The 16970-nt window shown below is 26.0% G+C and overlaps 1 protein-coding gene and 1 long non-coding RNA gene across 2 annotated transcripts in view; one reads left to right on the forward strand and one right to left on the reverse strand.

The window, feature by feature from the left end:
• LOC100198350 (potassium voltage-gated channel unc-103) overlaps positions 1 to 16760 on the reverse strand; it is a 64077-nt gene extending 47317 nt beyond the window's left edge. The window contains exons 1-4 of the mRNA XM_065811014.1: positions 16481 to 16760; positions 16131 to 16406; positions 15948 to 16061; positions 12781 to 13168 (exon numbers count right to left, since the gene is read on the reverse strand). Coding sequence (XP_065667086.1) covers positions 12781 to 13168; positions 15948 to 16061; positions 16131 to 16406; positions 16481 to 16552 — 850 coding nt within the window. The 5' untranslated portion in view covers positions 16553 to 16760. The remainder of the gene's footprint in view (positions 1 to 12780; positions 13169 to 15947; positions 16062 to 16130; positions 16407 to 16480) is intronic.
• On the forward strand, positions 4919 to 11748 carry LOC136087631 (uncharacterized). The gene is made up of 4 exons (XR_010641953.1): positions 4919 to 5073; positions 5164 to 5230; positions 5368 to 5451; positions 11409 to 11748. It is a non-coding gene; the product is annotated as an uncharacterized LOC136087631 (long non-coding RNA).
• Positions 16761 to 16970: the final 210 nt, after the last annotated feature.

Here is a 16970-nt window from a genome sequence, read left to right on the forward strand (position 1 = left end):
TGTTAAATGTTTACTGGGAGCATAGCAAAATAAAAGTTCTAATTTCTTCAACAGCGGTTCTCTGTGACAAGACCTGATGGTCTTCTTTGAGTATCCGCCTTCTTTAATTTTATTCTTTATTTCTGACCGACATCTTTATTTATAATTTTCTTTTTTTTATATATTTGTATCTGTATCATAAATATAATAAATATTAAAACAGACAGCAGGCCAGAACACGGTAAGTTACAAGAGATTAATGTGGCATAAGGTGTTTTAGAGCGTTGCATTAAACTTTTCGAAATATAGAGACTGATTGCGCTGATAAGAGTATTAAAAAAACATTCCTACCAAATCAAGTAATTTCAAATTACTACAAATGGTTCCCACAGATTATCTAAACTATCAAACAGCAGCAAACATTCTATTTTCTAAAACACCTTACACAAAAATAAAACATACTGTCTACAATAAAAACATAATTGAAATATGGAAACAAAAAACTATTGTTCAACATCCTTTGTAACTATTTAAAATTTTGTTCTCAGCGCGCTGAGTACAAAATCTTTAATAATTTTTTTTAACTGCGCTGCAACGCAGTTAAAAAAAATATGCTAATAAATGGTCAAATAAAAATTTGCTAGCTATATGTTAATATACTTGCTTTTTAGATAAGTAAGCTTTTTAATCTTATTAATAACTTAAGCGTAAAGAATCTTTACTAAAGATAATTAAAAAATTATAACTAAATATAAATAAAATAAAATACGCCGGGTGAATAAAAAAAGTTATTGCTTTTACTCAGTAACTGGTCAGCTTTACTTAATAAAAACTTTTGAAATTTTGTTACTTACGTAAAGCTGAACAATTACTCAGCGTTCTTGGAGTAAATTCCTTAGCTTTACGCGAATAAAAATTTGAGCGAGTTTGCTAAAATTTTTATTTACGTAAAGCTGAACAAATACTCCAAAAACGCTGAGTATAAGCATCTATTCATTTTACCCGGCCTAATAAGAGAGCAATTATACTTTTAACTTAATTAGAAGCTTAAGATTTAATTAAACGCTCAAGCTTCTAATTCAATCGCGTTTTAACAACATGTTAGTATGTTTTACTCAACTAGACTTATATTCATTTATAAATTTTAAGTTTCATAGCATTAACTTTCAGCGTTCAAAAATTATGACCATATAAAGTTTAAACCCCCTCAATTTGAGGGGGTTACAACTGGTAGGATTACACTGATAAAAAAATAAAATTTTATTGTGCACGTCTTGTTAACTAGGTGGTTTTTTAAAACAAATTAAATATGCTGATTTCAAATATGCAAACCATTTTTCACCATCACGTCAAGTTGTAAAGATATTTGGATTCAAATCTTTAGTATTTAAGGTAAAGTCCCTAATATTGTCGAAAAAAAAGTTATTCAAAAGTATGTCAACCTGGGTCTCAAAGAAGCGTATTTTCATAGAGATTTTAGAAAAGATAAATATTTTTACTTAAAATTTATTGACAAAAAAAATTATGTGAAAAAATGCTAAAGACTTTAACAAAAATTTTAACATAATGTTTTTCAGCAATAATACAAAAAGTACTTATTTTTATTACAAACAAATACCATTATTAAAATCTCTATGAAAATACGCTTCTTTTGAGACCCAGGTTGACATACTTTTGAATAACTTTTTTTTCGACAACATTAGGGACTTTACCTTAAATACTAAAGATTTGAACCCAAATATCTTTACAACTTGACGTGATGGTGAAAAATGGTTTGCATATTTGAAATCAGCATATTTAATTTGTTTTAAAAAACCACCTAGTTAACAAGATGTGCACAATAAAATTTTATTTGTTTATCAGTGTTATCTATTCGAAATTTCTTTAATTTGATCTCCTCAGTTTCATCTGTGTATGATGAGGTTGATCAAGTTGATCAAACCGTATGTTTCGTTGAAGTTGCCCTCTAAAACGTATTCATTGTTCCATATTTCTTGATGTCTTCTCTCATACTCTTTGAAGCAATCTTGTTTAAATTTAATAAATGTTTCTGAGATTGTATTGATACAACAGCCGAACTGAGATCAGTTTGGGAAACTGTTTTTATTTCAACAAACTAAAGTTAACTATGCAACATAAAAGTATTTTAAAGTTTTGTGTAGTCTTGCCCCCATCAAATCAACAATCTGACTTTGTGTTTGTTTTTTGTAGCGTTAATATATATATATATATATATATATATATATATATATATATATATATATATATATATACATATATATACATATATATATATATATATATATATATATATATATATATATATATATATATACATATATATATATATATATATATATATATATATATATATATATATATATATATATATATATATATATATATATATATATATAAATCGGAACTTTTTAACACTATTTACACAGTATTTTTCTCAGCTTTCCTGAGTATTATTCGATGACTTAGGACAGTTTGATGTATTAATGCAAAAAATTTTGGAACAACATTAACTATTTTTCTAATACCAATTTATTACTTTATGGAATAGCGAATTAATGCCAGATCTGGAAAAAACAAATTTGTTTGTTTATATTTTTTAGTTAAAAGCAGAAATTGTTTTTTAAAAAATTCAGCCATCCATAGGTTCGATGTCAAAGTTTGTTTTGTTATAAAAGAAGAGCATTTATAACCAAAACATTAGGCGGCCGTGGCGCTGTGGTTAGAGCGCTCGCCTAAAAGTATGAGATCTCGGGTTCATTGCGAGCTCTGGGCATATTTTGCGCCATTGTTGGGAAGGAGGCGTGAACTTCCTTTTTAAATGCTCTTCCGCAGTGCTCTATGACAAGACTGGTAGGTCTTCTTGGGGCATCTAAAACAAAAATAAAATTAAAAAAACAAACAGGGAAAAGTCTGCTATACAAAGAACTTGAAAAAAAATATTTCGACTTAAAAGTACTAAAATTTGTCAGACGCTTTATAACATTTTGACGTTTAATAGTATTGATTACCTGGAAGCTTCAAATGATTTTTTTGAAGGAAGTTTTATCGTATGCTTAAATGCAGAAATTTTTTTTTTTGGTCACTAATTTTAGCAAATTTTCAGCTAACCCAATTGCTAATATCTCCTTCAAGTGACCTGTTTGGTAATTATTTCACGTGATAAGCTTTCAGATTTTTTCACATTTTTGAATAAAAGATCTTCTGTATTTAAACTTAGTAGCTAAATCTTCTTGTGAGTTGGATTTCAATGAATGTATTTAACTATTGATTTTGCTTTCTTTTTATCATTAAATCTTGATCTTGATTGATTGACCAACTTGATTCATCAACTTGATTTTGCGCCTGCTTTTTTTTTTTTCTGTTCTCCGTAAAGATTTTTCTGACAATTGAACGAAACAATGAAATCGATGAACATGATGAACACGATGACAATGAACACGATGGGTTTTCTATATAAAGTTTTTAAAATATTTTTTTTGATTTTCGGACATTTTTTACAGCATTTTAAAAACTAATCAGATGTAATTAAAACTACACTCACACACAAAAAGACTATTTTTGTATGCATCATTTCAAAAAATAAAATCATTGAAATAATTTTAAAGAAAAATTTATTTAAAATCGTCCGAATTTAGCCAATTATAGTGATACTGTTATTCATTTAATCCATGAATGTCACCAATTTTCAAATAAACTACTAAAGTAAGTACTAAAGAGAAATTCTTTTTTAAACATTGAAAAAATAGGCGTACAACTCATTATTTTAAAGCATTCAATAATTTTAAGATTGGAGTAATAGCGCAACATTTATTGTTATATTTGGTTGCAAAACTATTGCAAACAGACTAGTTTAATCAATAAATATAGATTTTAATTTAGTAAACATGTTGAAATATAAATAGTGATCTTAATTTAATGACACTTAATTTACAAAATAAATGTATCAAGTATTCTATCGTGTTTTGATTTTATATTACGTCATTTAGGGTCTGAACTCGATTTTTTATATTTTATGTTATTTATTATATCTTTAACATTATATTATATCTTTAATTTAAAACAGATTGCTGAAACTATAGTGCAAACTAAAGTATGAATAACAACATTATCATAAACCAAAGCCTAGTTTGTTAGCATTGATTCATTTTAAATATTTATTAAAAATGTATATATATATGTGTGTGTTTTGATTGTAATAGAAAACGTGTATAGGGAATTGCAATATTATAAATATTTGATAAGTCTTCAATGTCTAGTTAAAGCGTTTATGAAGCTTGCTTAAAAATTGAGCAATATAGGTCTCCCAGCCATGTTAGCTGTATAATTAGTAGTCTTTATATCAGATAGATAATAATCGTTGTTACTTATATAATGTTAAGCATGCCTATGGGATTATTTTATTGTGATAGTTTACATTATTACACATTCTTGTTTAGTAATGTAAAATATCATAATAAAATATTCCTATATTCATAAATATAACAATTATATTGTTATATCAAAATTCTAATTTTTGCTTCATTTTTAAAGAAATGTTTTTTCTCTAATGTATTAACTCCTTTTTTTTGCAAAATCTTTTTTTTTTTCTGTTTACATTTGCCGTAAAATAAATACTATATTTTACAAGAACAAATAAGGCTTCTGAAAGAAGATCAAATGATCTTATCATCAGAACCTTTACAATTTAAAAAAAAAAAAATAGTACAATAAATCATACTATAAAAACTGAAAATATAAATCAAAAGAACGATCGTAATAATAAATCTATAATAATAAATTCATAATAATAATCACGAATCTGTAATAATAATTCTCACAAACCTGTTATCTCCATTATAATAAATTCCATTATAATAAACTCCATTATAATAAATTTTATAGATTTGTTATAAATTAAGAAAATAAATCTAATAATATAAATATTACTATAAATCTCATAAATCAAGTTTATATTTCAAATTAATAGTAACTTAAAATGCTATCCATAGCAAGAATAAAATTTTTTAATTTATTTTCAAAAATAGAAAAACGGATAAAAGGATCAAAACTTGGCAGAACTATTTTATTCCAAAGGTAAGGTGCTCGATAATTAATACAAAATTTATTAAATATTGTTCTACAAAAGTTTTGTTGTTTCAATGGATTGTTCTAATAATCTGTTAGTTTAAAGGGAAATACGTTGGTGCAATAACGACGGATTGATCTGTTACCCAATATGTTGTATACAACGGTTTGTCTTTACAGAATGCATATGTTTATATATAAATATATATATATATATATATATATATATATATATATATACCTTCCTAGTATAGTTTTAACAATATGTGCGTGTATTAATGTTGTTTTGAACGTACTTTCTAGAAAGAGATGATGAACTATATCAGAGCTATAATATATGCAACTAAAATATGACTACATGGTTTCTATTGGTTTCGCAATCATCAGGTAAAATCTAAGAATTTTTTTCTGTTAAAAATATTTAAAAAAAAATTAGCTCTGTTTTTTTTATTTTAGAGCTCTTCGGCATTTTTATAGTAGTAAGTCCGTGTTATATATACATATACACTGTCCTCCAAAACATTAGCAACCAATTAAAAAAATGCTTTTTTTCTACTTTGAATACTAATTACAGCAATTTTATTTATTTAATTACGCTTTGAATACAAAAAATGATTAATATTACATGTAAGAAAAAAGATTTGTACACTTAATATGAATAAACATGTTTTTTTGTTTTTATTGGTATTTTAACGCAAAAACGTGGTCCTCCAAAACATTAGCAACTTTTTATAATTACTCACAAAAACTCACGGAAAATCAGCAGCACAAGTGTGGAAATATTGCCCAAGAGAACTGTTGTGTTGTAATTATTAGTACTTCACCAATGAAAATCAACTAATTGTTAATTTTTGTCAAGAGATGAATATGGAGTGTCGCAATTATTACAATATTAATTTAAGATCGCGTATATATGCTGTTTCGGATTATAATGGCAGGAAACAAGTATAATTTAGCTTTTCGAGAACGTATTGTAAAAGATTACAAGAACGTATTGTAAAATATTATAAGAAAGGAGTCAAACAAAAGGAAATCGCAACGAAATACTCCATTAACAAGTCAATTGTATATCGAATAATCAAACGATTTAATAAAGGTAGTCCTTTAGAAACAGAACATAAGGGCCGAAGACCACTCAAAACAATTCGTTTCACCGATCGAAAAATTATTCGTCATGTTAAAAAAAATCTTTTTGACAGCGCTAATGATACTATTAAAAAACTGAAACTTTCCGTGTCTCAAAATACAGTTTGTAGACGGTTACAACTTTTAGGACTTTTGAGCTATAGAGCAGCAAAAAAACCTTTCATTTCTCAGAAGAATAGAAAAGCTAGAGTTGAGTTTGCAAATTCGCATAGAGACTGGACTATAAATGATTGGAATAGAGTACTCTTTAGCGACGAATCAAAGTACAATTTGAAAGGTCCTGATGGAAATTTAAAGGTACGTAGACCTAAAGGTAAACGCTTAGATCTTAAATAAACAAGAGGAACAATCAAGCATGGTGGTGGAAATGGTGCAATGGTTTGGGGTTGTTTTTCTGGTTATAGTGGAAGTAGACCTATTTACCGAATAAATGGCATTATGGATCAGTATGTTTACCGTGATATTCTCAAGGAAAAAGTGATTCCTCATACTGAAAATAATATGCCTCTTTTATGGACATTTCAACAAGACAACGACCCCAAACACACCTCTAAACTCGTTAAAGAATGGATTGAAAAAAATCAAACTAAAGTAATGAAATGGCCAGCTCAATCACCTGATCTCAACCCGATTGAAAATTTATGGCACCAAGTTGAACTCTTTCTGAAACACAAAGGACCCTTCAAAAACACCGATGAGCTATATAAAGCTATTGAAACCACGTGGAATGAGATTACACAAGAAAAATTAATAAACTCGTAGAGTCTATGCCGAGAAGATGCTCCTTGACCCTAAAAAGTAAAGGATATACCAATAACTATTGATATTAACATTTTTTAGGGTAGTTTTAAAAATGTTGCCACGTTTTAGCGTTAAAATACCAATACAAACAAAAATTCACGTTTATTTTTTTATCAAGTAGCCTTATTATGTTAAAATCTTTTTTCTTATATGTAACATTAACCATTTTTTTCATTTAAAGCGTAATCAAAAAAACAAAATTGCTGTAATAAATAATCGAAGTAGAAATTTTTTATTTATTTTATTTGGTTGCTAATGTTTTGGAGGACAGTGTATATATATGTATATATATATATATATATATATATATATATATATATATATATATATATATATATATATATATATATATACATATATATATATGTAAATTATGTTAGTGTATTTTACAAATAGAGTGCTCAATGTTCTTAAAGAACAGAGCAATAATTAATTAGTAAAAAACACTTATCTAACTTTTATCTTCGACTTGAAGTTTCACCATTGCTGGATCATCAGGAAGAGTTCTCTTCCTGATGATCCAGCAGGACTCTTCCTGATGATCCAGCAATGGTGAAACTTCAAGTCGAAGATAAAAGTTAGATAAGTGTTTTTTACTAATTATATATATATATATATATATATATATATATATATATATATATATATATATATATATATATATATATATATATATATATATATATATATATATATATATATATATATATATATATATATATATATATATTAGTAGAAAATCACTTAACAAAAATTTTTTCCATTTAACACTGTATTTCATCAACAAAGATTCATCAGAAATGGATGATTAAATTAATAAAACTTCAATTTATACCAAAAATTAAATTTCAGGAAGTTGCAAATGTCTTAACTACTGTAAATTTTCACACATTTGTGGAATTTGCTGACACTATTATTAAAAGAATTCTTTAGAAATGATTACTTATGCTATTTTTTTTTTTTTTAATGTTTTTTTAAAAAGGGTAGTTAATGTAAATATTATTTGAACTCATTTATTTTTATAGTTTTTTAGGAGAAACTTATTTTCGTGCCTACATTTAGAAATTAATTCCGATCTTTCGTTTAATAAGCATTCTTGATTTGCATGTGTAATTATTTCAAATTTTTCTTGTAGGCATAGTATGCATTTTTTGGAAATATTGTTATATGCAGGCGCTGTTTTAAGGATAGACCAATTCAGTATAAAATCATCAATATTTTTTTCTTTTAATTCCCATATATATTTTGGCAGCATGGTGTCTTTTGAATACTTTTTATTCTTGAAAGATTGCTTATGATTGGCAAAACGTTTTTTCCATTCACCCTCTGTTATGCTAATATATTGTTTATCAGGTACATTCTTAGAGGAAACAACACATTTGTATACCACATTTTTTGATAAACAACTTCCACTCATTGGACAATTGATTTTTTGTTTGCAATTACAATTTTCTGTAGTTTTTTCATTTAGGATTTCTTTTTTGTTTAACAAAGCCTTATTGTGACCTTTTATAATTCTTTCCATATTTTTGTGCAACTGTAGCTAACTTTAATTGTATTTCGATTAAAATTTTTATGTAATTTATTAGATCGCGGGAAATGCTTATCGACCAATTTTAATAACACTTTTCCTATGTTAGTTGAAACATTTTTGCTATATGGGGGGTTGAACCAAATTACATTTCTAGTTCTATTTCGTATTTTTGTATTCTTTTTTTCAGGGTCAAATTTTAGTTCAAAATTTTCAAAACCACTATTTTTTAGGGGATCTTCAAATATTCGTTTAGAGGAATTGAATACATTTTCATTTGAGGAGTTTTGGTTTAGTCTGTTATTAATTGAAATCGGGATTTGTTTTAGAACTTGGGGTGGATGGTTAGAGTTAATATAAATATATAATAGTTCATCGTTTGGTTTTTTGAAAGGCTTATATGAATTTTCAGAGAGGTTAAATGTGACATCAAGAAAAATCACAATTTTTAAATTTATGTATATTTCGATTTGAAAGCCAATATTTTTAAAAATTTTTATAATATCTTTTCTAATTTTGTCGAGCTGTGGACCAGATTTTCTACGCATTACTATAAAACCATCGTCGCGATAAAGGCCTAAATCTTTTATATTGATTATTTTACTTAACAAATCTAAAATATATAGTCCAACAAATTCACAAATTTCTGCTCCGTCATAACTGCCCATTGTTACATCAAAGCAGTCATGCATGTTTTTCTTTTTCCAAGTTTCCTTATTAAAATAAAGTAAGGTTTTTCTACAATGTTTTATTATACGGATTGTGTCATCAGAGATAACTGTGTGGCTTTTTGCAAATTCAATAGTCTTATCTAAAATATCTGCGCTTATTGAGGGGTAAAAATCATTAATGTCAAATTGAATAAATGTACAGTCATTTTTATTTTCGATTATGGAGAACCAATTTATAACATCAGTAGTATTTTTCCACTGTTGCAAATTTAATTTATTTCTAAGAATATTATTCAGTTTGTCCAATTTAATTTTGCTTACATGTCCAATCTCACTTTTTGAGGGAACCAATAACCTACAAGGAAGTTTGTTTTGAAAATTTGGTTTATGATCTTTTAGTGTTACGAAGGCTTGGGCAGGGGCAGTTGATTCGATTCTATTATCAAGGTTTATTTTTTTAGCTATACTTTGCGCTTCTAAATTAATTGCCTTTTCCAAATTTTTAGGGGCTTTTTCATAAGAACTAGTAATATTGTCGCGTAAAATTTTTTCATAGTTTTCTGTTGTGAGTTGGTAAATATTATTTGTTTTATCAGCAAAAACCAAAATATTAGGGTTTAATTTAATTTTTTTAACATCTAACATTAAAATTATTTAACATTAAAATATTTTTTATATTTAGATATCATCTAACATTAAAATATTTTTTAACATCTAACATTAAAATTATTTAACATTAAAATATTTTTTATATTTAGATATCATCTAACATTAAAATATTTTTTAACATCTAAAATTAAATCATATATAATATATGCTATATATATATATATATATATATATATATATATATATATATATATATATATATATATATATATATATATATATATATATATATATATATATATATATAGCATATATTATAATATAACATAATATATTATAAAATAAAAATCATATTTTATAATGTTTATTTAAAAAAATTTGAATGGTTATTGCTATTACTTTTTGAACCGATCCCTGGATACACTAAATTAGAAATCCATAATTGCATTAGAAATATGCTCATGTGCACCAGACCACCAATATGGTGGAGAATGTTTAAAGATAAAAATTAATTATTTTATTTATCTATATTTTTGTTTTATGTTTTATTTATGTTGCAATTATGTTGCATTTATAATAAAGATTTTTTTTATTGAATTTTTTTATTCTTTTTACTTCCGTAATGCCAAGGATGACACCTCAGTGTAGGGAAACTTTATTTTTTAATTATTGTTACAAAATCTTAATCCTATGTCTTCAAATGGTGTTTTTTATCAAGGCTTCGTGTCTTTATAAACAATGCTCGGAGCCTTGATAAATATTGTGTGGAGAAATATTTTGAGTGCGATACTAGCAGAGACGTAGCAGGAAACAAACTTAGTGGCTCTTACTTACGAAGAATACTCTATCTCACAACATGACTACCACCTTCTTATGAAAGTTTTTATGAAATATGGAGACAGACTTAACGACTTTAAAAGTTACTAGTTTTTTAATTTAGTTCATTAACTGTTATTTAAAATAAATATATGTTTTATTTATAATCTTTTGAAAACTCTTTAAAAAGAAAAGTTTATTTGGGTTCTTCATAACTTCGTGCATATTTAATTGAACTTACCTATTTATAACTCTTTTGATGTTACTAAAATAAACATTTTAAGCCAATTTTTTACCTATTGCTCTTTGAAAATCAAGGATTGATGTGTGTTGAACTTTTCTGATCGGCGTCAGTTAAAAAGATCAGTGGCACATAAAAAAGTGCAGCTGTGTCAAGTATAAGCATTAATTAATAAACTTAAATATTTTAAATAAATAAAAAGGTTTTTTAAAAGTTATTTTAAGTTAAAATGTAATTTTTCTTTTATCTTTTTCAAGCTTGAAAAGAAGAACCATTATCAAGTCTATTAAGAAATTAATGTCTATGATATTAACAAAAAAACTCTGATTTTATTCATATTTATTATCTTCCTAATCTAATATTCTAAAAAAATCTAATATAAAGATTCCATAGCTCAGGCATTATTGAATATAAGATTCGGTGCTCCGCAATGGATTCCTTACTTAATTAACTCATTTTAATAATATACAGAAATGATAATTTTAAATCATCAATTTAACAACAATTTTTTCATTTATTTTTATTTTAGGTGTCCCAAGATAACGTAATGGTCTTGTCACAGATAACCACTGAAGAGCATTTAACCAGAAATTTCACACCTCATTCCTTACGATAGTGCGAAATATGCCCAGAGCTCGTTTTGAACCCTAGATCTCTTGCTTATAAAGTAAGCGTTCTTACAACTGCGCCACGGCTGCTCTATTACTTTATTATTTTATTAAGGTCTGTACAATTATTCTGCAGATAACAAAAGTTTATTTTTGTTTCATTAAAGTATTTATAGTTAGAAAAAAAAACTCATTCCTTAACATTTAAAAAACCAAGTAGATGGCCTTCGATCCATTTTCTGAATAAAAGAAAATGCCAATTATGCTGAACCTTTAATCTATTTTTAATTAAGTGAATTTTTATATAATTATAATTATATAAAAATTCACTTTCTGTGAATATATATTGACAAATGTCCATCTTGTAAAACACATTTTAATAATACCTTTACTAAAGTAGCTAAATGCAATGGAATTCTTTATATAGCTACATTAAATAAACATAACTAACATGATCATATTATTTATTCATTGTCATATAAACTACGCAAATACAATATAGGGAAGCACTTATTAAAAGACATAAAATTCTATTTCTTAATCAGAAACATGCAGCTTGCGCAATAAATTTACAAAATGATTTCTCACACAAAACGGCTTTAAATGTACACAATAAATACTTTAAACTTACATCAAATGTTTTTAGTATTTTATGTTTTATGTTTAAATGTTGAGAAAATATGTCTTTGAAAGTTCTTAAAATCTTATTAGTTTGAAACCTAAAAACAAAGCGCTAGCAACAATCTTAGTGCGGAAAAAATAAAAAACAGAAAAGCATGAGTTAAAAAATCCCTATTGAGTTCCTTATCTTTAGAGCATAATATATTATGTACACATGATATAACCAAATTTTGATTTTTTTTCTGGTACTGACTTATGCATCATTAAAATAGAAATTTAAAAAGTCATCTTTAAATAAAAAATAATTTCACATATTTTTGATTTTTTTTTGTTTAATACTTTTTCAATAACATGATTTAATTTTTAAAGCTTTTGATACGAATATGTTTTATATAACCTTTCATCAAAGTGTTCATTAATATGTTGTTTTATATAACCTTACATCAAAATGTTGATGAATATGTTTTTTTACTGCAAACATTGTAAACTTATAATTAGATCTTCATAATTTTATTTCCATGATCTTTTAAAACATTGCTATTTTTAAATGTATAATATATCTTGCTATTCTTAAAATATGTTAAACAACAAAAATTTAAATAAAAATAACAATGATATTATGGTATAATAACATCGCGAATAGCCATGCCATCTAAAAACTAAAAAAATTACCTCCTGCAAGCATTATTATAATTGAAAAAAGTCTTTCAATATTTGTATTTGCAGAAACGTTTCCAAATCCCACACTTGTCATACTGCTTAATGTAAAATATAATGCTGTCAAATATGTAGTTGTCAAATCGAGTCCCTCCGTTTTGTTGTAAGTATTATTTAAATCATTATTGAGCTTTGCTAACCAACCAAGATTATTTTGAGATGTACATTCTTTAACTCCAATCGCATACCATAAACACGCAAACCAGTGAGCTATCAATGTAAATCCAAAAACAAGAAGTAATAACAATGCTATGTTATATTCCGAATACATGTCCACTTTACGGGTTATTCGAACTAATCGACGCAAACGAGCTGACTTGCCCAAACTGATCAGAACAGTAGTCTAGAAAAAAGAAAAAAAAACCCTTTATTTTAACTATATTTTGAGTATATATTATATCATTGCAATATAAATATATATTATATCATTGCAATATAAATAGCTCTAATAAGTTATATATATATATATATATATATATATATATATATATATATATACATATATATATATATATATATATATATACATATATATATATATATATATATATATATATATATATATATATATATATATATATATATTAATATATATATATATATATACATATATATATATATATATATATATATATATATATATATATATATATATATATATATATATATATATATATATATATATATATATATGTATATATATATATATATATATATATATATATATATATATAACAAAATAATATATTACTAACAATACAAGTAGAAAACTATATTTTTTAATATTATTGAAATTGCAATGTTTATGCTACATTTGAATAATTTTTTGCGGATGAATATTAGTTGGGATTAACTAATAACTAAAGACAAGGGATTAATTAGATTAATTAAGTTATTAATATTAATTTTAAATGCTGTATTCAGGTCTCTCTATAAGAATCACTTGAACCACTGTTACGATCAAAAACATTAAACTGTGCGAGGATACGCGAAGAAGTCAACTAGAAATCTAAAGATAGTGGTTTGTATTTTATTTGTACATTAAAATATGCATCACTTTTGCTGTAGATCAACTTTCTACTATAGTTAATATGATCATTTAAGATAAGTACTGGTTTTCAATGTTAAAGGTTCGCAATGACTTGAATATTAAAAGAGTTCATAACAATGAAAAATCTGTTTAATTCCTTGAATGATTAATCAATTTTAAAACCGAGTCACAAACAATCGTGTAAATATTTTTGCGGAAGTTGTTGCAGGTAAAGAAATTACAAAAGATTTAGATCAAGGTTACCAGATGAAAGACAAAAGCTTTGATTTTACAAAGTACAACTTGGATAATAATGATACGAATATCTTTTTAAGTAGAAAAATGTTAAAGCGAAAGACCTCGCAACAAAAATACAATTAAATTATTCCCTGGAGAAACAGCGGTTTTAAAAACGACTTTAACCTTTGGGTTTATTGTTTGCTAATAGCATGTAAACGTGATATAAATATGGAAGAGATACTTATTATTTAAAAGAAAATAGTATTGTTCATGTCAAAGATTGGTGTCAAAGAAAAAAATTGTATTCGCTGTAAAAGTATTTGCTGAGAGTATTTCTGTCTCGGTTGGCTTCTTTCAACTGTTCTTCACTGAAAACAATGAAATCAAAGTTTATGAGTATAATTGAAGATAAATGTATTGATAAGCTGTCAGTTAGTATCCCTCAAAACAACCCATTAGTTTTAGACGTTATGGCTACATTGCAAAATCTCAAACCTGTTCCCAAAAGTTTTTGGAAACTCAGTCGATTGGTCCTCATAAATTAAACACTTTTGACTTTGTTACGGACAGGTATCCAGCTATCAGAATCTAACACACCAAGCAATAAAAACAAGCTAAATATGGTGTCCAAAATAATATCTCTAAACCTGATCAAAAAGATCCCAAACAATGGAAAATACCCCGGTTTTCTAGACTGATACTCGGTTATTATTACATCGCAAGCATAGTTAGGTTTTATTTTCTCATGTTATACTTGAAGTACTGTTACATATCTTTTTATAAATGCGTTATATGATTGTTGGTTCATCTCTATGACCTTTCGCTTTAAAACAAGATGTAGAAACAAACGACGCATTCTTAATGTAAATAAAATTGCAAGTCAGATTGTTTGCAGGTTCCGTTCCTTTAATGATAGATACACATTAAATGCATAAATAAAAACAATAACCTACCCGAAAACCATTTCTTATTGATTGTATTGAGTTTTTATCAAAAATAAAGCATTAAAATAGCAAGCTGAGGTGTCGGAAAATAGGAAAAGCGGAAGTGTCGGAAAATAAGAAAAGCGGAAGTGTCGGAAAATAGGAAAAGCTGAGATGTTGGAAAATAGAAAAACAAACACAGCTGAGGTGTCGGAAAATAGAAAAATAGGCGTCGGAAAGAAGCAAAATAGTACAAAGCTGTGTTGAGGTATTGGGTTGTAACTAGATATATCAGATTAGGTTGTTTATGGCATACCGTAACTTGTTCCCTTTTATAATACAAATAAAGAAAATATTGTTTAATAAAGCACAATTTTATTTAATCCAATTTACTTCTTGATTTTTTTAACTATTATTGCAAATTTGGTTGTATTACAAATCGGTTATTAAAAAAAAACTTTTTTTAAATTCGAAACCAAAAATAAGTCAAAACGTCTTTGGACGTCTAGACTTGTTTTGCACGTCTTAAGGAGGTGTAAAACACGTCTAGACATCTAAAAACTGTTATTTAAAAGTTTCAAAGACTTTAATTGAGGGTTTACTGGGTTACAAAAATTTATTTTGAATTTCAATTTTGCTGTATGCCCACCGACTTATCAATAATGTGCATGAACGTAAATAATGAAACTAATGTGATTAATGTGTGTAAGTTACGCGATTAACGTATATCATTTATACCTTAATTGCGTAACTTACACACATTAAAAAATATATAAATATTGTTTAGTTTGGATCCGATACCTATAACAAAAAAACTGCGTGGTCTTATTGACCTCAATAAAATTATAAAATGCTAAATCATTAAAAACATTTCTTTATTAGTGTTATGCAAATTAATTTATTCATAAAATTAAAACAATTCTTGTTACCTGATTGGTTTTTAATATCCAACAGATAAGTTGAAAAGGAAAAGCCGCCAAAAAATCCAAAATAAACCACCCTTTTAAATAATTTTTAGCGATTCGATAAGGGTTGTAAACAACCTACAAAATAAAAGATTTAATATCTAACTTATAAATTTAAAATTGTTTTATAAATATTTGTGTTAATACCTCGTTGCTTGAATCCACAAAAGAGGTTCGAAAGTTCAACAATATATCAATTAAAAAAATGAAGTCAATAACAGTATCAATCAGGGTCAGCAGTTTATTTGTTCCTGATAAAAACGTCACCATGTAAGGAGTCGCTATAGCTGTATACATCACTAAAAGTAAAATGAACCAATCCCAAATTGCTTTAGATACAGAATAATGAAGAATTATATAAGAATGAACTTTTTTTTGATTACATTTGATTGGTGGAAAAATATCCGACCCCAAAGACATAACCTAAATGAAATATATTCGTAATTAATATTGGGAGAAATTTTTATTAATAAAAAATTACTTTGTAATATTTTAACCTTAAATACAGATATTGTTGATCGTAAAAGAGTATGCGACATTACTCGAGATTTTCGGTTAACTCGGTTCATTGCTATATTTTTCTTCTCTCAGTCTCAATATTCGGCGCAATTATACTATGAAAACACCAACTACAAAACTAACTTCTGTACTAAAACACCTAATTCAAGTTATAATCTTTAAAACTTCCGTAAACTCACGTCTTTTTATAAGTTTGTGTGAGATACTTGTCAAGTAATATTGAATAAGTTTGGAAGTTTTAAATTAAAATGATTTAAAATCGTTTAAGATTTAAAACTAAATAAAACTTACCAATAATATTCATTTAAATATTTTTTCTAGTTAAGGAATTATCTTTTTTTTTGTAAACAACACAATAATTTTCAATAATTTATTTCTGAACTGTCTGTTTTATTAAACGCGGAAATTTATTAACTACAATGTGCACTCAACATTTGGATAACCAGATGGATTAAATTGATAGGTTAT

Source organism: Hydra vulgaris, chromosome 11 (assembly GCF_038396675.1).
Source record: "Hydra vulgaris chromosome 11, alternate assembly HydraT2T_AEP".
NCBI classification, from domain to species: domain Eukaryota; kingdom Metazoa; phylum Cnidaria; class Hydrozoa; order Anthoathecata; family Hydridae; genus Hydra; species Hydra vulgaris.